Raw genomic sequence first — 26,706 nt, forward strand, 5'->3', positions numbered from 1 at the left:
GGGTGCCGGTCTTACGTGTGCTACACATTGAAATCAATGGGTTATAAAGCCTCCCATTGATTTCAATGTGTAGAGCGCATAAGACCGGCACCCATTGAAGTCAATGGGATCTGTTTTGAAGCGCCTCGCTCTGACATGTGTATACATGTCTAAATGAGAGGCGCGTTACTCCGTGGGAACGGAGCCTAAAATTCACATTCACTACAACTGCATAATTACCATTGCACTCAAAATGCAGCAAAATATGGCACATGTGAGTGTACGGTTACTCTCTTGTACTCTTAGCGCCATCTATAATGGAAACTTATGAGGGTTATTTATCAATATTGCAAATTTTTGTTGCATGTTTTCTCAATTGCGCATTCTCATCCTATTTTATTAAAAAAAACTGCACTTGCTTCATAAATCTTGCGCAAAATTCTCTTCATGGGATTATGCTTTCAAGTCTGTCTGACATGATGGGCGTTTTGCCCGGAGAGGCACAAGACGCTCACAGGCAGTCACTTTGCAAACCCATTCAAGTGAATGGGTTTGAAAACTGACTGGCGGGTTTCCGTCTCCTGTCCAGTTTCTCAGGCAGAAGACGGAAACCTGCAAAGCGGAGACCGGGTGTGAACCCGCCCTTATAATAAACCTCACCTGCTTTTCCCCACAAAATCTCTAAATGAGGAGGAGAATAATTTTGCAAAGAAAGCAGGTGCAAATAAATAATAAATCTTGTGCAAGTCCCAAAAACTCAAGAAAAAAGGGAAAATTTAAAAAAAAAAAAGAAAAAAAAAAAAGGTATAAATGGCTCAATAAATGTACCCGTGTGTGCTTAATATAATATGGCATTACTTTCCCTGCAGTGTTTGCAGCTTTGTTCTTTTATTATACTATAGGGTGTCTGTAGCCCCATTAGATAAAGGGTCAGCGGTATAACTCTAGCCTATTTTCCCATAATTTTGCCACCGCTTTTATACCGCATTATACATGTATACATGACTATACATGATTTATTTCCTAACAAAAGAAGAGATGTCACATCCAAATCATCTTTTATTTCGTAAGACAGGTGGAATATAGATTTACAAAATACAATATATTCAGTAACTAGGTCAATTTATGCAAGGCTGGAGGCAAAGGATTAAATCTAATTGAGGATCTGCATATAATGGTGCAAGAAATATATTCTAAGTCCTGAGTGTGCTACCAGACAGTGACAGCTAATGCGGCCTGCAGTATCATCTGCTCAATTGCTATTCTCTCCTAGGATACATTGTAAATGTACAATATGTATAATGTAGATTTCATTTAAATTATTACCTTGTTATGCCGAGCGCAGGCCTTATGGGAGCAGCGTCGAACAATCGGCTCTTTCCATGTTTACTTAAATGTGAGACCCCTACTTATATGATGTGTATGCCATAAACTATACAAAGTGTCTCAAACAGTAATATTGCTTTAAGTTGTACTGCAGTTCTTGGTAGTGCTACAATCAGACAATAAGGCCTTTGGATTAGAACCGGTCAAGAGTTGTTCAGAGATGAAAATACATAAAGAGGAATTTATCAATGAAAGCTTGTCTGGTTTCTTGCGTAGAAAAGTCGCAATCTTTTCCATAAGTGCCTGTTTATGTAAGAATTTGCAACTTTTTGTCAGTTAATGCCACACCTAGCACTTGGAGCTTTACAGCCTGAAAAATTTAACATTATTTGTACCACAAAACTGGCGTAAATAATGGCCGAAATTTACACCAGCTCCTAGCTGGCAGAGATTATGGCTTCTTTAGCACAAACCACCTAAGATATAACAAAATTGTTAAAAAACATATGTCTTTTAATAACAAAGCACTATGTCTAACTAGGTTGGCCTCAAAGTATAGAAGATTAGCTAAACCATTTTCTTAAACAACTGCATGTCAAGAAAGAGATCACTTTAAAAAGCTGGGTTAACATGAGGTCTTTAGAAAAATAGTGACCATGGCCTGGTGGTAATATGACAACGTTACAATGTACTGGTTACAATCCCCACTTCTAGTCCAATAGATAGAGATAGAAAGCTTTGCAGGCAGTGTGTATCCTTGGCAGATCCATTATACTATGGTATAAACAATTTGTCACTGACGCCCTGTACAACATGAGAAGAAAGCAGGAGAGTGTTTATCATTATGAAAGAACATGAACATAGGATTTCAATAGCTTAATTCTAGACGTAGCCTTTTAACCCATTCACTGTCTTGCCTACTATGCACTACAGTTTAGTAGGCACAGCATTTTCACCCTAAAACCTGTCATAGTTCCTCTCTACCCTTCTGCCTTGGGCACCAAAACTACTGTACTTGTGCGCCTCCTCCTGTAGTCTCATTCTACTCTTGCACAGGTGTATGGTCTCCTCCAATCCCTGTATGCTTTCCGGTTACGCTTCACCCCCCCCCCCTTCTTCCATTACTAATATCTGACCGTCCTGCCCTGTCTGGTTCTATATAAGTCTCTCCAATATTGCCAAGCTCCATAAACTGCTCTCTTTTGTCCTGACCAATGCTGCATATATCGCTGCAACTCCCTCTGATCCCTCTATTTTCCATGTTTAATATCATGCTGTGTTTTACTGTGTGCTAACTTTCTGTCATTGTAACTCTGTGTTTGCTTTGCGCCTTTGTTGCTTGCTTTCCCTTAGGAGTAAAAACCTATTTTTCTGCGATAATGCCACGCAGTGTTTAGTGTAGGAGTAGCCGACAGGATAGAGGAGATTATTCAAGGAGGCAATGAAAACAATGTGATATAATTCATAAATCAACAAGGCTGCATTAGAATAATAATAAGGATTAACCCATTGGAAACCTAACAAATTTAACAGCCACATAGCAGCAGAATTTTTTTTTTTCCCCCTGCAGCTGGCGTGTAAAATTCTGATTCATTTTGTCCACTCCAGATATAGTTCTGCAAAGGGGACAACACAGGCCAAAAATAACAGGTCATCTCTTCCGCCATAAAAACCTGCGCAACAGCCAGTGCACGACAAATGGCCAGATAACTATGAACAGGAAAGTCTGAGACTTGTTCAGCAAAGGACGTCGCCGTTTCTGCAAAATGAGAAAGAACAAAAAAAGTTCTAAGACTACAAAATTAAGAAAAATCTCTGCTCTAAAATATTGTCTTCTGTTTTGTACCATGGTTAACTTCCTGGGGGTGGTCATGTAAAGAGTTCTAGGGAAAGGGGTCCTGGGCTGTTTGATAATACTCAATATGGCCACAGATGGACAAATTGTTTAGATACATGGGGGGGAGTTCCTGAGATATTTGCTGATATTCTGGTTGTGTGGCATCAAAATCAATGTGTATCAAAATCAAATGCAGTTCTGTTGAGGTTTTCACATAGCCAATTTTCAGTTTTCTCCATTCTTTAACATTCACAAAGTCATATTTAAAGGGGCTCTATCAGCAAAATTATGCTGATCGAGCCCCACGTATGCGTGAATAGCCTTTAAAGAGGCCATTCAGGCATTGCTAATGTTATATTAAACTACCCCCCCTTCCCCCGTTTTAAAATAATACCCTAAAAATAGAATAAAATAATCATATCGTATCGTGCACGCTGGCCAGGCATGCGCAGTCTGACATCTTCTTTAGCCACGCCTACATCTTCTTTCTTCTTGCAGCGTTGTCCTCGGGTCTCGTCGTCCTCTTCTGGCATCATTGCTTGTAATCGCGCGCCGGCGCAGTAGCAGGGGAACTGAGCATACGGAGCATGCTCAGTTCCCCTGCTACTGTTCCCCTGCTACTCCTCGGGTTCCGTCTTCCTCGTCTTCAATCCCGAGCCGACGCAGTAGCAGGAGAACAGTAGCAGGGGAGCTGAGTATGCTACTTTTCCCCTGCTACTGCAACAGCGCGGGATTACAAGCAATGATGCCAGAAGAAGACGAGGAAGACGGGCCCCGAGGACATCGCTTCAAGAAAGAAGATGTAGGCGTGGCTAAAGATGACGTCGGACCGTGCATGCCCACCCAGCGTGCACGATATGGTATGATTATCATATTCTTTTTTTAGGGTATTATTTTTAAAACGGGGGGGGAGGTAGTTTAATATAACATCAGCAATGCCTGAATGGCCTTTTTAAAGGTCATTCATGCATATGTGGGGCTCTATCAGCATAATTTTGCTGATAGAGCCCCTTTAAAAGAAGGCTGAAGGTCCACACATGGGGGACATCATATCTGGAGAGACATTCACGCTATAATTTATATTGATGCAAACTATTATTAGACTTTGACAACATCTGCATTGGAGGATTCATTGCAGATTATGACATATTTGAGAAGAAAAATACTAATGAAAGGTAAATGGGTGCTGGAGTATATTTGTCAGACATAAGTTTCAGGAGGGTGTTATAACTTCTGCTATGAACAGACTATGACATTGGTCCAAAACATCCACTCTCTTTACTGTCATACCGGCACTTTATGCGATCTCTGTATTTGCCCCTCTGTGTACTGTCGCTGGTCCTGAGAGAGAAGAAAGGATCTTTGTTTAGTGTGAATGCTACATGACAACCAGAAACCTTAAGCTTATCTGATCTACCCTGTGATTCTTACTCAAATGAGCCACAGGCAGACATGAAAAAAGGCTTAAAAAGCACCTTACAGTAAGGGCTAGGGAATTATAAGTCCCATCATGCTTTGCTGATCACAGTCAATAGCTCAATTTTATTTGACACTTTAGTCTTATAAGGAATGTATCATCTATAGTTTTTGTCACCAATTACAACTTTTTACTAACCTGTTTTTTTCTAATCCTTTCTACTTTCTGATCGTAGATTTTATAAAATCTACTACATAACTATGAGTGGAGCCATCTTGCCCGAGTTGCTGCTCACATCAATCAGAGATATGCCTTACAGCAGTCACATGGACCATAGGGTATTGGTGTCTGGGCATTCTCTGTGATCTGTGCAGAGAAGGAAAGCAAGCGAGCTGTAACCATCACCATCTGTGAATGGTGGATCCTGTGTTATCTATATGCAGATAATACCTGTCATTTTAGTCCTGCCTATTCTGATAATGAGATGACAGAAAATTAATCTCTACAGAACAAGAAGTGCCAACCTATTATGATGCTCAGTGGCCAAAAAGAAAACTTCAGGATTGCTTTTTAATAGTGACATGCAAGATTTTTTATTTTTAAAAATACATATATATCTAACCTGTAAAGCTTGCTCCAGGCTTCCTAGTCGCTGACACAGACTCTGGATTGATGCTTGCAAAGCCTCTACTGTGGCTTTAATCTGAGGACTCAAGTGGTCTGAGGCCCTTTGGCAGGTGGTGTGTAATCCAGTTGATGTGTCTCCACTGTCTTCTTCGCTGGGACTTCTCAGCCAGACATCATTAGTTGAGTGAGGCACTGAATGAAAAGAAAACATTTTCTAAAAAAGTCATATAACCCTGCAGAAATTACTCTTAAAATCACAATTCCAATCCCCTTGAACAAAAGAATGTCACTTAGCCCTCTGGTAGGATCATAACATCCTTTGCAACCATCAATCTCTCCCTACATACTATATCACATGACCAGATGGCTCTTATCCTGTGCTACCAAACATCCAGTTGCTCTGGAATTAGTTACATCTTTCTGCATACGTGAATCTGAGGACGCCAAAAATCTATTTTTGTATACGTGTCCTATACCTCTTTTTTGCCTCTATATCACAAATGCTTAACCCTAGTAGCTGAGGCTTCAGTTATGGCATAGAAGATGACAGCGGTAGACTCATTCCATTATCAAAGCTGAATTTTCAGTTGCCTGAAAATACACTTTAATGGTGAACACACACCGAGTCTTCTCATCACACAATTACACTAATCTATACCTGGTACGTAATCTTCATCCTTTCGTCTGTCTGCACTTTTCCTCCTTGACCTAGTTTTGGTCTTTTTGTGTGTAACTTGAGATGCTTGAAATAAATGTGGATAAATCCTAGATTCATCCTCATCTTCACATTCCTAAAATGAAAGACATTAATAGGTACGTTTACAAAAATCATGCTACTGAATTTTTTTGATTAGACTAGCACCTCACCATATCCGACCCCAGCTGTTCCGCACTGTCAGCATAGTCCTTTTCAGACCCCCAGCTTTGCAGCCTCTGCTCACTTTGCACTGGGTTTGAGGTTTCACCTAAATTTAAATAAAAAAACATCAGCAATGATATATGTATACATGTTCACCATATAACAGCAATATATCCTAGATGAGAATGGACTATAGCAGCCATGCAAAAGGTGAGAACACCGAATAGGCCCAATTTGCTATAAAAATAGTCACATAGCAATGCTACACTCTAAGGCAAGTGGATCATAAAAAAATCTATTGGAAGAACTATGGCCGAGTGGTAAGCACAGTGTAATTCAAGATTAAGGTCTACGAGGAGTTAGTTGCTTATGGATTTTAGGAGAAAACAAACAAATAGATTCGGGTGTATTCAAACTACTTTTGAGATATACCATTGGCATACATATCAGGAAAGTGCTTAGTGTAGATATCAAAGGTATCCATAAGACCACATTTACCTAATGCGGGCCATATACAAAAGGTATCCATAAGCCCCTATTAACCTATTGTAAGCAAAAAAGATATGTTCACACAGAGGAATTTGAGATGGTTTTCTGCCTCAAAATCCTTTACACAATACCGCCCTATCGAAATCCACGACAGAAAGCGGACGCAGAGCATCTGTTGGACCATCAGACGCCCCCTTGGAGCCTTATGGCCATTACAAATCCTACTGTTGCCTGGAGAACAAGTTCATTGATGCTCTCCATGTCACAGTATGTAATAACATGTTTCAGTTTATGCCATGAGCACAAAGTAAGACTTGTATTTAGTAAAAACACCCCAGATCTGTAAGACACTCCCCAGTAGCTACTGCAAGTTTCACATAATCAAGATTTTCAATTTAGTTTGTAAATCTGTATATTTGGTCACATTACACACTGACCTAAAGGATCTCTTCTTTGTTCTAGGTCTTCTTCTCCAGAGGATGCATCTTGCTTTGTCTCCTTGGTTATAGCGGTATATTCTCTAGTGTCTTGAGAGTGTTGGTCCCCCATTTCTTTAATATTCTCCGATACCACCTGTTCCTTTGTATCCTCAGAGCTTTCCTCCTCTGTAATATGAGGGTATTGCAGACAATAAAGCAAGCAAAGTAAACATCAAATGGCAATCACAGAGTCAGAGCTTGGTTAAATGATATACTTGGGGCCGATAAGTAACTTCTAATGACTTCATGTCAATGTACGATGAGACACGACACAGAATCTTTATATAGTAGAATTGTATGGATAGTATTGCAGTTTGGATAGTTGCAGTTTAGAACGTAGTTGTGATTGCTACCTCTAGAAGCACTATAATCTACACCATTGCATTGGGCTAGGCGTGACCAGGGTACACATCAATATATTGTCAGGTTCTGGGGTTGCTAGGTGGGGTGGCATAGACACACAAGTCCAGTTTCTTTAGTTCAAAACAAAGGTAGAGTTTATTTTCACTCAAAAAGGTAGTGCAGCAACAAAAGGAAACAATACAAAAATTAATACCTGCTCGGCTAGGCTCTAACTAAACATAGAATAGGTTTCCTCACCTAGAATAATAGAAATCCAAAAGCCAGTAGAATCTTTCAGGACACTGCTCCAAAAATATGACCTCTCTGTCAGCTCTCCAGCCAAGCTCTGCCCCCAGTCTGCTGCTGGAGCTGACCTCTTAAGCCTCCTTGACGAGGAGACTCTCTGCAGCTGAGTTGCTGCCGGAACATCCTCAAAGTGTGGACTGGAGGGGGGTGGAATGACAGGTCGCTCTACCAACCTACCTGACATTCCTAAAAATTCAGCCCAGTAACCAGAACTTTGAAATAACACTCAGCAGACAATAGTTATCTCCTGAGAAACATTCCTTCTGGAGTTTCTCATCTCACCCACCTTAGTAGTCTGGATGAGATGTACACCCCCTCCACTACCTGACCAGTCATGGGCTTATAATATCCTATTAATATTATAAATGTGAAAGTTTGTGAGTTTGTGTGTTTGGATGTTTGCATGTTCGGATGTTTGTTCCTCAATCACGGAAAAACCGCTCCACCGATTTCGTTGAAATTTTCCACAAACATAGTTAATACACCCGATTAAACAATAGGCTACTTTTTGTTACAATAGCGCACATACTTTTTTCCCAGGACCCCCACAAAACCCAAACTCACACCACCATCTCTGCAATCTCACACACTTTGGACCATAGCAAGCCACAAAATTCATATTGCCCTCTACAGCCTCGCCCCTAACCCCACACAATATACATATACTTTACCACTTTGCCCCTCACCTTAACGATACTCCAGGAGGCTCTCTTTAACGCTCCGGAGCAGCCATGTTTGCCCCCACCACTCTGACAATCCGCGACACCGCCCACCCATGTCAATACCCCTAGGAGGTCTAATAAATGCAAAAAAAAAAAAAAGTTTAAAAAAAAAGTAAAAAAAAAATAAAAAAAAAATAAAAAGGATTAAAAATTCAAATCACCCCCCTTTCCCTAGAACACATATAAAAGTAGTTAAAAACTGTGAAACACATACATGTTAGGTATCCCCACGTCCTAAATCGCCTGCTCTACAAAGCTATACAAATATTTTTCCTGTTCGGTAAACGCCGTAGCGGGAAAAATGGTCAAAAGTGCCAAACCGCCATTTTTCACTGTTTTGATTCTGATAAAAATTTGAATAAAAAGTGATCAAAACAATAACATTTCCCGAAAATGGTAGAACTACAAAGTACATCCGGTCCTGCAAAAAAAGACGCCCTATATATCCCCGTACACACACGTATAAAAAAGTTACGGCTGTCGGAATATGGCTACTTTTCAAAAAATAATTTTTTAACACAGTTTTGGATTTTTTTTAAGGGGTCAAAATGTAAATAAAACCATATAAATTTGGTATCCCCGGAATCGTAACGAAACACAGAATACAGGGAACAGGTCATTTTGGTTGCACAGTGAACGCCGTAAAACCAAAGCCCGTAAGAAAGTCGCAGAAATGCATTTTTTCTTCAAATCCACCCCATTCTGAATTTTTTCCCTGCTTCCCAGTACATTATATAGAATAAATAATGGTGGCATCATGAAGAAAAATTTGTCCCGCAAAAATTAAGACCTCATATGGCTCTGGGAGCCGAGATATTAAAAAGTTATGGGGTTTAGAAGGAGGGGAGTCAAAAACGAAAATCAAAAAATGCCATCGGCGGGAAAGGGTTAACTTCAAATACTTCTGTCCCAAAGTCACTATGTAAAGTTTCTCACAACACTGTATATATAGCAGCTCAAATACAAAGTAACTGCAACACAAAAGTCTCACGTATTCTCTGAATTACAGCAAAAACAAGATACAAACTTACATTTCATATCCCATACCTTATACACAGTACGAAAACCTTACCCGCGCCTGTATATACCCACTGCTACAATCACCGCAGACGAAGTCGCGGGTACCAGCTAATATATATATATATATATATATATATATATATATATATACACACACACATACACAGTATATATATATATATATATATATATATATATATATATATATATATATATATACACACATACACACATATACACACACTTTGCTTTTAATTCCTCACTACTGCTCACAGGTATGCACTGAAGCAAAGTCTCAGAATGGAAAGAGATTTGTAATGCCATTGTATGTACAAAAGATTGTCTAGACTTGATATTACTGTATCAACTCTCAGCCAAGTGTTAAACTAGGCTTATATAGGTTTTTTGACTTTTTGATACCAGCTAGAATATCTGACAGCATTCACTGACAGCAAAACAAAGTACATTAGAAAAGTGAAGTGGCTTTATTTACATAAAACTGGAAAATCCCTTTAAGCAAAGTGTGTGCTTGTGTATTTGCTTTATTTATGCATTGGTAAGTTTTCATATCCCAAGCCGCAGAACTCGATCAGTCACAGTTAGACTTCCATGCATCTCTTCTACTCTGGAGCTCTCCGGTGATAAGATAAACTTTGCCCATGCTTCTCCACCAGATCTTTAACCTTTACCCTTTGTGCCCTGAACATACTGCTTTGCAGCTGCTAATAATCTGTTCATACAAGTATTTATAAATGCTCTGTATTTTGCTAGTTTTATAGCTCACCCTACCACTACCAGAATAATTTTACTATAGTGCCACTATATGGTGCCCAAATAATAAGCCAAATCGAAGAACCCTGCCTTAGGCTGGAGACGCTCACCTTGGTTTTGTTCTTTTTTCTTGTTGCAGATATTTGTGCCAAAGTCAAAAGGAGTGGGAAATATAAAGGAAGCACTTACACGTCTCTCTTCAGCTAAATGCACTTGGTTTTGGCTCAAAGAGCGTAAAAAAAAAAATCTTTAAAAACGCTGCCTGTCTCCAGTCATAAATGGGTTGCACAGTACATAAAAATTGTTTGGTAAAAGCGTTGAAAGTCACCTTTCAGCATCCCCCAACACTCTTATGCAGCTGCTTCCTGGTCCACTGTCCTTCCATCTATCTTGGCCTCCAGTGATGATGTTTCAACGTGATCATGTGACCGCTGGAGTGGACACTACTGATGTCACTACTGCAGCGAGCTGCAAAACATCTTTGCCAAAAATTTTCCATGGGGTGAGTGAACCCATACACTACTACTGTGAAGGTTGCAATCATGTAATGTTTGAAAAACATTGTTATCCTTAAAAGCTGAATGCTAGATATAGTTGCTTATGCTTGAAACTGATATAATGTTCTATGATAAGATGGCGCCTGTATCCAAGATGGGTGCAAGAAAAACAAATGCTTGGATTGCTGCCAGAAGACTGCTCCTCGAGGTTACCACGCAGGACAGGGAGTAGCTGGCTATATATGGCACTGCTTAAACTTTTTCTGTTTGATTGAGATGTACTATACCAATCAGGAATGACTGAAAACTTACGTTGTTGTTATATCATTTCCTTTCTCTTCTACTATTTAATAAATAAAGTGCGTCAGCATACATTCTTTTACTGAGTGAAGAACAAAGACCAAACACATAGAGTGGTGTGACTTCTTTACCGCCTGGCACTCAGCCTAATTAATTAGGACAAATGACAGTTACCCGGGATTATTGGTCAACTAGTCATAAACGCAACTCTGACCTTATCACTACCATGTAGTCCTCCATACTGTAATCAATTTCCAAATATATAAAATACCACCATACTCTGATAAATAACGCTGGGTGTATTTCAAGGTCCACCTACCACTGTCGGCCTTGAAAAAGGAATCTGGTGGACGCGGCATGTCAGGGATGACATCATACAGGGGACGGAAGGGCTCAAACATCTCTGGTGATGTGTCTTCCAGAGGGATTGTGTCTATAATCTGAAACAATATACAAGGTTTATGCCTTTCATAATAACACAATACATTTTAGGTTCAATTAATAGTACAACTAAAGGTCCTGTATGTCAGGTATACATGTAGAGACAGGTCAAATGCCTAGGTTTTCCTGTAAGTCATGTGTTTGGCAACAAACCCGCAATAGACTTTATATCAACCCACTAGTAAGCTGCAGAATTGTAGCTGGGCTGCCCTAGCTCTTTATGTGCATACTGTTGTCAGTATGCACAAACAGTGAGTGACTTACTGGTGCCCCTCACCAGCCTCTAACATTCATCGTGTGGGGTATATAATTTTATATGACATTACATTACATTCATGTGCTTGTCCACTCCTTTTACTAGACTCTACTAGGTGTAAACAGAGTGTATGGGGAACATCTTAAAACTGAAATGCTACTTCCCTAAGGGGTGAAGCAGTAGTCTAATGCTACATCTCTCTTTTTATTAGACTTTGTATTTCATACGGGTAACAGAAATACATTATTATATACCTTTTTTGCCACCTTTTTCATTTCTTTGATATAAGCACACATGGCATCTTCTTGACTCATAGCACCAAGTTTGCTCCAGGCATCCCTGGAAAAAAAAAAAAACAACACAAATTGCAGAAAAAAAAATAGAAAACAGTTTGATGGTCCACAGCGGGATTTGTTGCCTCTTCAATCCTGAAGTGGAAATTAAAGGTCCTGAGACCCTTTATATTATATTTTAGACAAGGGGCTTATCTTTGTACAATCTCCAGAAGCAAACAGGATATCTTAATTTGTGCTTATATTGCATATTGTTCACAACTGTTTCACTTCTGCATCTGCAATATTTTGCATACATTTGCCAAAACTAAGGTCAGTACAAACATGTATTGTCGGTCCTTAAAGGGGTTGTCTCACCATGACAAGCCTTTCCTAAAATGAAGCCTGCCAGATGGTCAGCTGGTTGCCAGTCGTACATTTTTTGCAGACTGCTGCTGAGGGAAATGTAGCATTACACAGATGGCAGCTAGTGAGATGACAGGCCAGGTTTGCAAGCTTGGGAGTCACTGATACTTATAGACTCTCAGCTCTGGATCTGCATCCACATTCTAAATCACATTCACATCTACTAGAGCAAATGTATTGCTCTATGTATTACTGCCTATGTAGGCGAACACTCTCCCTAATGTGGACGAGTGTCCCCATACCCTAGAGCAAATGTATTAAAATATAGTGTTCTTACCACTTGTATTTGCCAATAGGATCCCAGAAACCGGGGCGGGGGATATTACAAGGTCCTACTGTAGCCTGTTTGTAGTAACTGTAGAAGCAGAGCATTTCTTCATAGGATGGCCGATAAGCACCTAGAGACAATAAAAGGTCCACTTATTCAGCTATAGATGAATATACAATAACTGAGGTGGTTTTTACGAATATGCCTCATTTTGCAGCAAATTCATGCTTGTTCCTATGTATATTCTAAACGAAGGTCTCTTGTAGAAAAATGCAGTTAAAATACAATGCAGAACCCACCCCAGCAAGAATGCATTTAATTTTACATTGTCTTTTTATTTACACTTTTCTTCCCCTATTAAATAAATAGGGAAAACACTCACAATTTCACAGATACAATTAACATGTTGCTTTTTCCAAGAACACAGACATTTTGAAAATCCAAATTTTCTGCGGATCTTTTTACCATGTGGAAGAGATTAACCAGAATCTCATCCACTTTGCTGGTACTGTAAAACACACTGCATTATTTTCTGCTGTGTCTCCACAATGTGGGGCCTTAGCATGAAGGGGCTTGCCAGTTATTGTGGTTGGGGGAAGTGTGTTAAAATAAAAAGTAGACACACTCATCTACCCCCAATTCCAGTGTCTAAATCTTTCTGGTCACCGATACCTGTCTCTACTGGACAGGATGTAGCGCCGTGATTCAAGCGGCGGTCACATGTGTAAAACTGGTGACATATCAGCAGCAATGTCACTGGTCTTGCAAATGTGACCTCTGAGGACAGTGATTAGTTGCAGCGAATATCACATCCAGAACGGCGGGGACTGATCGCAAAAGCAACAAGAGACAAGTTTTTGTTTTTTTTCTTTTAATATTATATAATTTTATACCTATCCAGCTAATGGGTTTTCTGGTAAGGCTGAAGTGGAGCTTTTTTTGTTGCAGATTTTGCTGTGTTTTTTTTTGAACCAAAGTCAGGGGTGGCTTGAAAATGAATGGGAGATATAAATAACGCACTTAGACGTCTCCCGTTTGTTAAAGAGGAGCTTTCACCACATGGGGCACGTGCGGTTTAATACACCGCTAGAAAGCCGACAGTGTGCTGAATTCAGCGCACTATTGGCTTTCCTGTTCTGTGCCCCTGGTGAAGAGCGATGACGCTGAGTGGTGAGGAACGCCCCCACAGTACTTGTCTATGGATGAGCACTATCAGGAGTAGAGGAAGGCGTTCCTCACCGCTCTCACAGTACAGCGCAATAGACGCTATCGGTGCCGATACCGTAGCTCTTCACCGGCGGCACAGAACGTGAAAGCCGATAGTGCGCTGAATTCAGCGCACTGTTGGCTTTCTAGCGGTGTATTACACCACATGTGCCTTAGGAAGTGAAAGGTCCTCTTTAAAGTCACTCCTGACTGACTCAAAAAAAACATAGCAAAATCTGCAACAAAAAAATGCAGATTTTCTGCAACGTGGAGATTTAGTCTTAATGGAGGATTTCCAATTTCAACAATCCCTGCTTGTTTAGGGACTTTCTTTGGCATTAAGACAATCACAATGATGGGACCCTCAATGATCAGTTGCAATCTGTTGAAAAACCTGGCAGTGAGTGTTGAATTTACTTGAGCGCCACCACAGGGGAAATTAAGTATTACATAGTGCGTATGGTTGTCTACACAGTACAGTCAGTTTTTTCAGAAAAAGTGACACTCTTTATATTTACCAAAAAGAAGCAGAAGGCGCCCTCTTATCAAACGGGTTATGCCATGAAGTGAAAACGGGAATTACTTTTTCGATGAACAGCGCTCCCGTTGAGGTTGGAGCACCGTCCACTACCAGTTTGGCTGCACTATGGTGAAGGACCCTCCATGCTGGGGATCATTTGGGGTCTCAGAAGTCAGACCTCCAGTGATCAGGTATTTATCTATCCTATAAACAGAGGATAAATGCTTTTTGTGGCAGAACCCCTTTAAATCAGAATTCCCTAAGACTGTTTCCCGACTTGGAAAATCCCTTTAAAAAAAAAAAAATGTAGTAATTCTATGCAGATATTACTTGTATCCCTACAGAAGTCCTACAACTAGTATAATGTATTTACCTATTTGCAATGACAGGCACATGATTAAAAAAAAATACTTTTATAGAAAAACATTGCAGAAACTCCTAACATCATGCAGTGTTACATCGGGCTCAACCTACCGTTTTTTGGTAAGCTCTGAATAACGGACACAGCTGCATTAAATTGTCTCTGGTATCCAGTTTCATCTTGATCCGTCCCCATGAGTACAGAATGCAGCTCTGCACAAGCGCTGACTGCAGCGTAGAAAGCTTGTGCTTTGCTTCGTTCACAGGACAAAAGTACTGCCAGCTACTGCCGTAGTGCTGATCTACTGTACAAGGTCCTGATAACAGATGAACTCTGATCGGTCCCTGTTGGCTTGGTATGTAATAGAATGACAAAACGACCAGAATCTACAGGCAAAAAAAATCATAAGGAATAGTATTACCGCTTTAGGTTGACTATTCTTGAGTCATTTCTAAATTCCATCTATTTCTGTGAAATCTGGGTGACAACCACTAAGACTGCCAATGTATCACTCACAGGAGTTCTGAATGGAAAAGTTTAGAAACATTTCTAAGCTGAGATTGGATTCCTGCATATATAGTTAAAGGTTTATGAACTTTCTAATATTGTTGGCCTATCCTAATGCTTACATGCCAGGAGCCACATTACTCACTTACCAAACTATAGTGCCTATCCCAGCCTCCTCCCAAGTCAACAAGCTGCAAAGTGAGTGGCGGACTGTGCTGCACATTACTGCTTCACCTCCATTACATGCAGCCTAAACCAGCTGGCTTAGAAACTGTACACACTGAGTTTTTTTGCAGACTGATTCTGCCTCAAAAATGCCTCTTCTTCATTTCAACAGAAATCAGTAGCAGGGTTTTGTGATTTCAGCTAGAGGTAAAAATAAGCAACAGGACCTACTAGTATCTTCAGATACTGCTTTGAAAATTCCATTGAAATCAATGGGAGGCGGAAAAAACATGTTTTGTTTTTTTTGCAGTTTCCAGGTCCATACAGTGTGCTGTAGCACAAAAATAAAAAAAACTGTGAAAAACAAAAACATTTCAAAAGAAGTTTCCTAATTCCTGAAACAGAGTTTTTCACCCTTCAAAAAAATTCCATGTGATCATACCCTAAAGCAGGGGTAGGGAACGTACGGCTCCCCAGCTGTTGCAAAACTACAACTCCCAGCATGCATACTTGCTCTGTTGTTCTTGGAACTCCCATGGAAGTGAATGGAGCATGATGGGAGTTGTAGTTTCACAGCAGCTGGGGAGCCATAGGTTCCCTACTCCTGCCCTAAAGGAACAGTCCTCATCCTGGTGCACATTTTGGATTAAAGGACCATGGCTTCAGCTGGTTTAGACTGCATGCAGAGGAGGGGAGGTATTCACCACTGTATTCAGCTCATCTGTGTCTAGGGCACACAGATGGCTTAGAGTTGGGATGGCCTGGATCAGTGGGATAGCACTGGAAATACTGCACTGTCACGCTGTCCTAAAGGGGCCCTCACTACCATAGGACCTGGTTAAAGAGGCCCTGCCTCCAGTGCACAGTTACCTAATTAGCATAAATATAGAAAAAAACAGATTTACAGCAAAATGAAGCCATCGTTCTGCAAAATAACTGTAGCACTGTGCTCAGGGCCATGAGTACAGCAAGATACTGTGGCTTGTATCCAAACTTTTTTCCTGCTGACAGACTGTCTTTAAAGAGGACCTTTCATATCTTCATGAATTTGGGGTTTTGTATATCGCTAGAAAGTTGACAATGCGTTGTCAGCTTTTTTGGTATGTGCACCAGTGCTGGAGAGATCATTGCCATTAATTTCGGCACCAATATCTCCCCACTTTCAGAAGGACATTCCTCATAGCTCAGCGTCATCGCCCCCCTCTGAATGTACGCCAACATAGCCTTGTACTGTCCGAGGGGGCTTTCCTTACCGCCCAGTGATGATGCTGAGCTACGGGGAACACCCTTCTGACAGTGGGGAGATATCAGTGCTGAAATTAATGGCACTGATATCTCCAGCCCCAGGACACATACTTGGAAAGCCTACAGTGCAATGAATTCAGTGCACTGTCTGCTTTCTAGAGGTATATAAAACCGTACATTCATGAGGACATGAAAGGTCCTCTTTAATATCCAATTTCTTACTTATACCAGAAATACAAGAGCAACAACTTCCATGAAAGGATGAGTGTGAAAATAAAAAGGATTCCACAGACAGGTGGATTTTGAGAATTACAATAAAGAGATGTGTGCAATCGATATGTATTTAAAGACCTCCACCCTAGTGATTTTTATTCTCAAGAGCGTGAATGCACTGTTTACTACAGAAGTGAATATCTTGGGAATGCACACTGGAAAACAACCTGTACACCAGTAAAGGATATGGAGATTGCCTTCCCACAGTAATAGCAGTATTTATTAAAAAAAAAAAAAAAAATAGATAAGTACAATACATTTAATGTAATAAAAAAGATGGGGAATGCAAACATTTTTGTATTCAACCTTTATTGAAAAGTAATGGTGAAACAATGCACGTCTCAAGTCGTCTACAGCAGTCTCGGGGTGTGTTCTAGGGTGGCTGAGCATCACAGCAAGATTTTCCTCTCGCCCAATAGCCCTAATCTGAGATTCCACCCATATCCTACCAAGCCAAAGGAAGATCTGCTGTGATGCTCAGTCACCATAGAACACTCCTCCAATGTACTCACTATAGCAATCTTATCTCTATTATATTGTAAATGAAATGAATTAAATTTGCAGACCCTGTCCACAAGTTATTCACAGTCCTGCTAGATGTAATTGGAAACAGTCAGCAAGCCTGTTGTCAGACACACCAAGAAAAGAATTTTGCTGACCTCCTATAATTCAGATCAGTATTCTGTACATCAGAGAAGTCTACAAGGCTGATGTACAGGCTACACGCTCTAGAATATAACAAACACATCGCAGGCATTGAACTGACAATGCCGGGAGTTACTTATATGTAATCTGTAGATTAATAATATATAGAAATTTGTGAACATATCCTTCAAAGCAGATTCATAGAAAGCAATGGAGGAGCCATTGTGTGGTCAGCAATCCACTTGCTATTCACTGCAAGTACCTTATATGATGGAAGAAGCTGGGATCCTGTCCATTACACTCTCAACTTCCACTAGGAGCTCTGAAGACCCTGCAGATGCCTGAGGGAATCTTCCAAGCTTCAGATACGTCGGACATGGTTTTTGTAGGTTTCACACATTAGACAGCTGTCAACTAAATGCTCATTTGTCTGACATGGATGTCCAGATTGGAAAATGGTACGTGTGTCTTAAACAGAGAAAAAGCTGCTGCCAGATACCCTTGAAGCCAGCACTTCCTTGCCCCAATAACAAAAGGAATGAGTGGCTGAATGACAGACAGTCAATTGGACCATGAATGGTTAGATGGTCAGCTGGCCCTACTGAACTGAGCAGCTTCAGGTGACAAGCATCTAACGTACAGTGTCCGTATTAGAACATCATCAGATATCAGAGTCAAACATCAGATTAATGCTAGTTTATAGCTCTGATACCCGACTTCTGACATCTTATTTGTCTGATATCTGACTACTAACGCCTGAGTCTGACACCTGACTACTGATACCTAACTACAGACACCTGATTCTGATACCTGACTACTGACCCCTGATTCTAACACCTGACACCTCAATAGTCGCGTATCAGACAAATTAGATGTCAGAAGTCAGGTATCAGAGCTGTAAACTAGCATTAATCTGATGTTTGACTCTGATAAGTGAGGGTGTCCTAATATGTACACTGTACTAATGTGTATGGTCAGCTTTAGCAATCCTCAGTCCTCATGACCTATTTAACATAACATTTATTGCAGATATATATCTATAGTCACTCCCCCCCCCCCCCCCCCCCATTTTCATGATTTTCCATACAACATATACCTGATAACTATTACAATGTCCTCCAGCTATGAGGATGTACTGGCCATGGCAACTGGCATGCATGAAACTTTAAAGTGATGTTCCAGTTCTATTTTTTAGGACATAGAGAAGCAAATACTATATACATACCTATTCATTCGGCTGAGGATCCAGCAGTGTCTCTGTTCGGATCCCTGGTGTTCCTGACCTTTGACCCGCGCAGGAGCAAGTCAGACAATCAGATGCTCGGAAATTATGTCATTGCCAAATGGAGTTTCAACATGTACGCTAGGTTCTGCATGGGGACCCAAAAGACAGAGACCGTATTCACTTAAAAAGTAGTTACAAGTGGAAACCCATGGATGCCATAGACTATAGTGGGGTCCATCTAGTTTTATAAGAAAAGCAGCAGAGAGAAAAAGTCTCCTTGTAGGACTTTTCTCTTCACCAATTTTAGGCAGATTCTGAAGCGGAGTTTCGCACGCTAGTGTGAATCCAGCCTTAGCCACTGACACGCTTATGCACAGGCAAAAGATAAACAAAGACATGGGACCCGAACATAGACTCTGCTTGGTCCCTGATCAAACGGACATGCAAGTGTATAGTACTTGTTATTTTAAGCCACCATAATGCCTTAAAAACAAAAAGTGCTGGAACACCCCTACATGTTCATAAAAGTAGGATTCTGCTCCTGGGACCCTCACAGCTCTTACTACTGAAGAACTGCTGACAAAAGATTTACTGAATTTACTGAATGGTGTCCATTACATGGAGGCCCTTTAGAGATACAAATCACACTTGGATTCGGTCTCGGGTTTGGCTACTGGCTGCTGTTTTGCATTGTGGTACCTGGATGAGCAGTTTTTATACATAGAAAATACTGTAAAGGTATTCACCTGTAAAAAAAAAAAGCACAAAGAATTATGGTATTCCAACATAAAAGTGCCGCTCTACTGAGTTGTCTGAATATACCCTGAAAGGGCCAGGGCTAAAGGGTTAATACAGAAGAAATGTAAGAGATGTGATCTAAGGAATCGGCATCAGCTGCTCCACATGTTACAACAGCTAGCTCTGCAGATGTAGTGTAGGGATCCTGCTGATCCAGCACAAGTGTGCATTCATGGAGGTAGATGGGAAACTCTGGAACGCTGTCAGTATATTTTAGTGTCATACAGTATATTAATAGTAAAAACAACATGATTGCTTTTGGGGCCTGATACTGCACGTATACTAGTTTATAAAGTGTCAAATGGGATGAGTGTATTAAAAATTAGATTTACTGTTTCATAGCTATAACGAGCGTGTAACAGACCAGTGCAAAATGGCGGTGAAGCATGCCCAGTCGGTGTATAGCGCAGCGTCAGATGCCAGAAGATCAGGAGAACATGAAGAGGGGCGAATAGAATTAACAAAGGGGCGGCAAGAGTTTATGACGCGAGGGTGCTCAGAGCACAGGTTTAACATCCCCTGTGCTCCATTAATGTAATTTGCATATTGCAATAAACGGATTTTTACAGAAACGGCGAGGAGAAGAAAAAAAAAAAGGGAGGTAGGAGTAGAATAGCCTTTTTAAATGTGCCATTATGTCAAAAGATAATTTTCTAATGATAGAATACGCTTTTTAAACTAAGTACACATAGGAATAGCCTTAAGAAAGGCTATTCTTCTCTTACCATTATTATTATGATCCGTGCCACAGCCTCTGTCTTCTTCTCCTCCTCTTCTCGAAAAGGCACCGACTGCACGTGTCTGTCGGCCATTTTCCTGTAGCCAAACAGGAGAGGCCACAAGAAAATGGCCTACAGACACGCACAGTCGGCACTTTTTGAAGAAGTGAAGGGGAGCATGAGAGAAGAGATGAAGAAGACATAGGCCGTGGCTGGAGAGATTTCAAGCAGCACTGGGGAATGCTCCCAGTGCTGCGAGAAAACTCATTTGCATAAGGAAGAAAGAAGATATTTCTAAGGAACGGCGGCGAGGATCAGAATAATAAAGGTAAGAGAAGAATAGCCTTTCTTAATAGAGATGAGCGAGTACTGTTCGGATCAGCCGATCCGAACAGCACGCATGCATTGAAATGAATGGAAGCACCTGGTACATCCGCTTTGACGCCGGCCAGCCGCTTAACCCCCCGCGTGCCGGCTACGGCCATTCATTTCAATGCGTGCGTGCTGTTTGGATTGGCTGATCCGAACAGTACTCGCTCATCTCTATTTTTTAAGGCTATTCCTATGTGTACTTAGTTTAAAAAGGGTATTCTTGTGATAAAATCCCTTTAAATCAAATGTCATCATAAAAATAAATAAATAAATAATAGTACACCCAAGAAACTGGACTCACTTTTCCCCATACAAACACTTTATTTAACCCCATACAGTAAAGTGCGTTGCTATAGAATGATAGACAGTGGCAGAGTCAGAAATTTACTCAATACACGAGCTGACATCACCTGCTCTTCTCCCCCCATAGCCTAGGGAGGTAGCAAACTGTACACAGCCAAACAGCTCCTCACACAAGAGTCTGCTATTGAGTGACATGTGAGAGAGCCCCAGCATTCATCTGTACATGGGAGACACAATGAATGCAGTCGGGCGTCAGGAGGGCGCACCTCTCTGAAAAGGAGGCAATTCCCCCCCCCAGCAACTATTATTCCATTTACACCTTGTTTGGCCATGTGCTGATATGTTCCCCAATACTTCTGTTTCTGGAGAATGCTTTTCAGTCCAGGATTACAAAAATATGGCAACAGTACCACACTTTTTTCAGATTATATGCAGCATAAAGCCAGGGCTAGATGGGGACATTGGTTGCGAACAGGAGTTGCAGACAAAGACAATGCTGTGACTGCGACTTCTTTGTGTGAAGAAAAATCGAACACTGCTCAACCTTTTAGCGAACAGAAGTCACAATTGCAGCACCTTCAGGGTCACAATGCAAGGCCAACCATGCCATGTAGTCCTAGTCTAAATGGAATAGAACTGCGGTATCAGACAAAACCCATGAACCACTTTAGTACCTGGGTAACACGGTCCATGTTATGACCACATTTCTAAGAGTGACAGCATTTTGGCTGAACTGTACTCACTGCATCATGGGGCCCCAGCCTTACATAAGAAAATACCCAGGACTCAATGGCAGGCACTGACATGACTGTGAAGGAAACATCAAGATAAAAACAGGTATCTTGGGTTTGCCAAGGAGGATGTGGCCGATTCCACAAAATCCCTTTAAAGAAGCGAGATAGTTATTCATTTTCAGACCATATAAATAACAAGCTAGATAATTTTTTTTAGATGGTTTCCATTTAAAACCGCACCCAGGTCTTGGCAGAGTGAAGCTCAGGATATAAAGGACACTTGCACAATCGCTGATTGACCATCTGATTATACTATTTCTACATTTCTTCTATCCTGCCTGCATCGATCAGTGTAGTCATTACATCACAGCTCGACAGGATGAATCTACCACTTCCATTCTGTCTGTGGTTTCCTGCTTGCTTACATATGGCTGCTTTATTGTAAATCGCCATGATAGCAAATAATCCAGAGTAACTGAAGAGCAGTTCTAGATAGTAAGTCATATCTGGCACCATAAGGCCAGCCTGGTCACAATCAGGGCGCTACTGTTGTAAGGGTTAGTTATAAAATAAATAAAAAAATTAAAAAAATAAAAGGGGGGGGGGGAATCAGAAATCAACAGTACAATCAGGATAAGTAAAATCAGATTTCCACACGTAACCCACACGTAACCTCAGATCCTCCAATGACCTCCTACTCCGCTCTGCTCTCATCCGCTCCTCACACAAACGTCTCCAAGATTTCTCCCGTGCATCCCCCATACTCTGGAACTCCTTACCAAGACACATAAGACTGCCCCCACAATCACAGGCCCTGAAGACTCACCTATTCAGGAAGGCCTACAACCTCCAATAACACTATTGTCACCACACCACCATCTGAACAGTCTACCCCCTCTCCTTCTGTCTCTACCCCCTTCCCTCATAGATTGTAAGCCCTTGTGGGCAGAGCCCTCTACCCCACTGTGCCAGTCGGTCATTATATTTGTTTGTATATTTTGTGTACTGTATGTAAACTCTCAAATGTACAAAGCACCATGAAATTAATACAATAATGTACAGCACCATGGAATTGATATAATAATGCACAGCACCATGGAGTTAATGGTGCTCTAAAAATGAAAAGTAATAGACAGTGAAGATGTGTAAATGTAATAAAAACCATATAAAAAGCCTATTAGTGCCCAACAAACATACACTATGTGAGGATTGGACACATGTAAAAAAGCTAACCCCCCCCCATTTTTGATACTTCCCAGGACCAAACTGCCTTTGCACATCCTAATTGCCGCTAGGGCTCAGCTTCCGACTCCTCTATTTTTCCACACTCTGATACTTTTATAAATGACTGTTTTCAATAAATTCTCATCTATATCAAAGCAAGAATCCTTAGACCCAGACATACTTTCCCACCATTCTGTTTGACTTAGACCAAGCAAATATCTAGAAAATGATTGACAATATCCAGAAACATTGAAGCAGATTTACTAATAGTGTCTACATATTACACATAGACTTGACAATCTTAGGCTACATGCACACGACTGTAGTGGTAAATACTGATTGGCAATCTGCAGGTCATCACGGATCCACAACAAGACTTGTGTAGATTCACTACACTTGTCTGTGCCGCAAATGTCAACAAAAATAGGACATGCTTCATCATTTGTGGACCCCCTTCTACAGCTCGAACACACGATCACAAAAAATGCAGTCGTGTTAATGGGGCCATAGAAATGGATGAATCTGTACTGTTATCCACAATTGCGGATAACGACTATGGTCATGTGCATGGCAAAAAATAAATATTGTTTAAATAGGCCTGGGGAGAGGTGAATTATAATAAAAAAAAAATCATACTCACCTCTCACGGTCCGTTTGTGCTGATCCAGTATTATTTTGAAGTAAAACTCTTCCTGTGATGTCCCGTGTCCTTCGCTGGTTGGCCTCAGCAGTCACATGTGGCAGGGACTTCGGCCAAAAAACAATAGACCGGCAGGACTAGACTGCGCTGGGAGGCATGGGAGCATCGGTGACAGAGAATATGATTTTTTTTTTTTTTTTAGTATTTCCTTTCCCCTGGCCTATTTAAAAAAAAAAATAAAAATAAAAAATGTATTTGTCTGGACAACCCCTTTAAGCTGCACCAGGTTTCTCAAAGTGTCTATCACTGTTTGAGAAGTCTGGCATATTGTTAGACTATTTACTTATTGTTTTGTTTATTAATTTTGGTGCATTTCTTGGCATATGGCATCACATCCTAAACCTCACACCTTTTCATACAAGTTGTAAAAATGCCTAGCACGTTTGTAGTGACAGGGGGTCCCCCATTATCTTAAGCATAGGCCATATAATCCATATTTCTAGTTAACCCCTTTAACGCAGGGCCTCACATACTACAAACGCTGTGTTTTGCCTGCGGCAGAAACGTTGCAAAAAAAATGCGGCATTTACAGAAACCGCAAAGTGGATGAAATTTTAGCGAAGTTGTCACAGTTTCTGAAATTCAAGCGTGTCAAGTATACCTAATTAAAGCAGAAAGTCTGTTTTTTCGACACCCGGACCCCACACAGATCATCTGTTCTAACAGCCTCAGGGTGCTGGAACCTGCTAGTGGACGGATGAAGTGTGCAGCGCCATTCCTATTGAACTAACTGGAGCAACATAGTAGCACAAAGCAGAGGTTACGGTGAACTAAAGCACCATTCCTATGGATAGGTCATCAGAATGAAAATCAGATTTTCCTATACAGGGTGATAACTGAAGGAAAGGCTCTGGCAAGATTGCGGCTAACACCAACTCAAGGAAAACATTGACAGAAGGTCCAATGGGCTTTGGTGGCAACTAATGATCTGGATAAACATACTGCCAATTGTGACTGTCAAAAGTTCCACATAAACCAGAAGCTGGCCATGGGAATGACGGACACTTCTGATGTGACATGAGTCACATGACATGTCTGTACCCACGACTGCCAATCGGTATCATAAGTAAATATTCTGCGCAATAGTGAAATGTAATATTTATATACAGAGGTATTTACTCTGGCAGACGTACACTGGGCACACATGTATTATCAGGAGCGTAGTTATAGAGATATACACCTATGTGTATATTATTTGGACAGCCATTCACTTGAATGATCGCCATTTAGTGCTAGATTTTTATTGCAGTATGCAATTTGTGCTGTTCCCTTCATACAGGGTCTAAAGAACACCAATTCTGTGCACATGGACTACACTGGGGTGCCCACAAATAGTGCTAGGGTTACGACACTACTGAATTTATAGATGGATAGTTTTTCAGGCCACGCTGGTATCTACATTGTAGTTTCTGTTAGGATCCTTTGTCACAGCTTCAGGGGGGCATTCACACTTGTGCCTGTGTCCACCCGCAGGGTCTCTGTCCTATTCCACCAAGAAACTTCACACGGGATGGCTACCTGGTGGTCAGTTTCAAAGTTCATTCATTTGAATGGGTCTCCTGCACATGCGCTGCTGGCTCTGTCACTTTGGGTACGGCCAGAGCCGACAGCGCATGCTCCGCGGACTGTTCTTGTAGGAATAGTTTAAAGATAGCAGGTGGAGCATGCACTGTCAGCTATGCCTGAACCTAAATGGCAAAGCCAACAGCTCATGTGCAGGATTTCGATCCCGCTGAAGATGGCGTTGAGAAAGACAAGCACCATGATGTCTGAGGGAAAGTGTAGGAATGGCACAGGAGGCAGCACTCATGCTCTGACGAAGATGTGCTCGGAACAGAGGGGGTACACCCCCTGTGCTCCCTGAGAATGTTTCATATATCAAATAAGTGATTTATTTTTTTTAAAATGGAGCCTACAGGACTCAACCAGAGGTAGGAGTAGAATAGGCTTTCTAAAGGCTATTCCAACGTGTCAGTTTAAAATGCAAATCACCAATGATAGACTCTCTCTAAGGTTTATTCACATCACAAACTTTCACTTATTTTACAGAATCGGGGTACAACTGCAACAAGACTCACATGTGAATAAGCCATTAAGGTATATTCACACTGTGCAGTTGAGAACCACAATTAAAAACTGCATCTGAAATGTGCATGCAGTTTAGACCATGACCATACGTCAAAGATGTGCCATATTGACACCCATCTACACCATATGTCTGACCAGTCTGGTATATTTCACGTGTTCACCATCTATGTATGACCCAGACTGAACCGCTCACATACATGTCCTCTCCAGCTTTTTGCAATACGTGGGCATTTTAGGTCAGTATCACAAAGTAAACAGCATGTCATATAAACAGCATATAAACTCCAGCTTGGCACCTATGGAGACCTTCATATAAGCTATATAGTGTAAATGGCAGCTTTATTAGCTCATACCTTTTATAAGAGATAATATGTATTTTCTACATTTATTCTGCAGGACTTTAGAATGGCATTACCTAGAAAACGTCGGGCAGTGAGGCTCAGGCCCCTGCAGCTACCAGCCACGCCTCCTCCTCCTCCTACAGACACTGGGGACTCTCAGCCCACCTGTGCCGCCCATAAATCCAGATACAGCAATCACGCCAGGCCGGGGATTATGAGGTGGAAGAAGGCCAGAGGATAGAGGCGGGGAAACCTGCACTGTAGGAGGACTGTAGTGACGTGCAAGGCAGACCGTCTCTTCATCATGACTACGAGGATAAACAGGGCAGTGAGCATGTGCTGCTGCTACTCCTGTCATATAGACGTGATGTGGCTGCTAGTATCGGCCATTTTGTTGGGAAATATAGTCAGTGAATTGTGTGATAAACTTATGTATAAGTTTCAGTTCTAGGCTTTTATGTTTATGCTATTAATATTGTGTATATGTATTGATGTTTTATTACTTCCACAAGTGTGCTCACCCATCTTTCCTGGGTCCTGAATGGCAAAGCTGCCTTGCAGCGAATATATATTTATCCCACTGCTCTAGTATACAGGGATACCTCTTGGGGCAGCTGTAATGACTATGTAAAGAGTTGTCACCCAG

General features: G+C 41.1%; 1 protein-coding gene across 2 annotated transcripts; it reads right to left on the reverse strand.

The window, feature by feature from the left end:
* Positions 1-1,047: 1,047 nt before the first annotated feature.
* ACBD4 (acyl-CoA binding domain containing 4) lies at positions 1,048-26,301 on the reverse strand. 2 transcript variants are annotated; one of them, XM_075277146.1, is made up of 12 exons: positions 26,135-26,301; positions 18,782-18,926; positions 14,835-15,107; positions 12,644-12,764; positions 11,923-12,007; positions 11,291-11,411; positions 6,972-7,139; positions 6,054-6,151; positions 5,845-5,977; positions 5,182-5,378; positions 4,433-4,483; positions 1,048-3,064 (listed from the first exon to the last, which is right to left on the reverse strand). In XM_075277146.1, the coding sequence occupies exons 3-12, from the start codon at positions 14,914-14,916 to the stop codon at positions 2,957-2,959; spliced, it is 1,164 nt and encodes a 387-aa protein (XP_075133247.1). In that variant the 5' UTR covers positions 14,917-15,107; positions 18,782-18,926; positions 26,135-26,301; the 3' UTR covers positions 1,048-2,956. The 2 variants fall into 2 exon arrangements, with proteins under 2 accessions (XP_075133247.1, XP_075133248.1); XM_075277147.1 differs by lacking the exon at positions 18,782-18,926.
* Between the last annotated feature and the right edge of the window lie 405 nt (positions 26,302-26,706).

Source organism: Leptodactylus fuscus, chromosome 6 (genome assembly GCF_031893055.1).
Source record: "Leptodactylus fuscus isolate aLepFus1 chromosome 6, aLepFus1.hap2, whole genome shotgun sequence".
Lineage (NCBI taxonomy): Eukaryota > Metazoa > Chordata > Amphibia > Anura > Leptodactylidae > Leptodactylus > Leptodactylus fuscus.

What these genes read in the sequence shown, in the direction of transcription:
- ACBD4 (XM_075277147.1), bottom strand. Translation starts at nt 14,916, where the DNA reads ATGGGGACGGATCAAGATGAAACTGGATACCAGAGACAATTTAATGCA. An exon ending in TCAGAGCTTACCAAAAAACG is followed by an intron (nt 12,765 to 14,834) that starts GTAGGTTGAGCC and finishes TATTGTCTCTAG; the next exon opens with GTGCTTATCGGCCATCCTAT. An exon ending in AGAGATCGCATAAAGTGCCG is followed by an intron (nt 3,065 to 4,432) that starts GTATGACAGTAA and finishes CTCATTTTGCAG; the next exon opens with AAACGGCGACGTCCTTTGCT.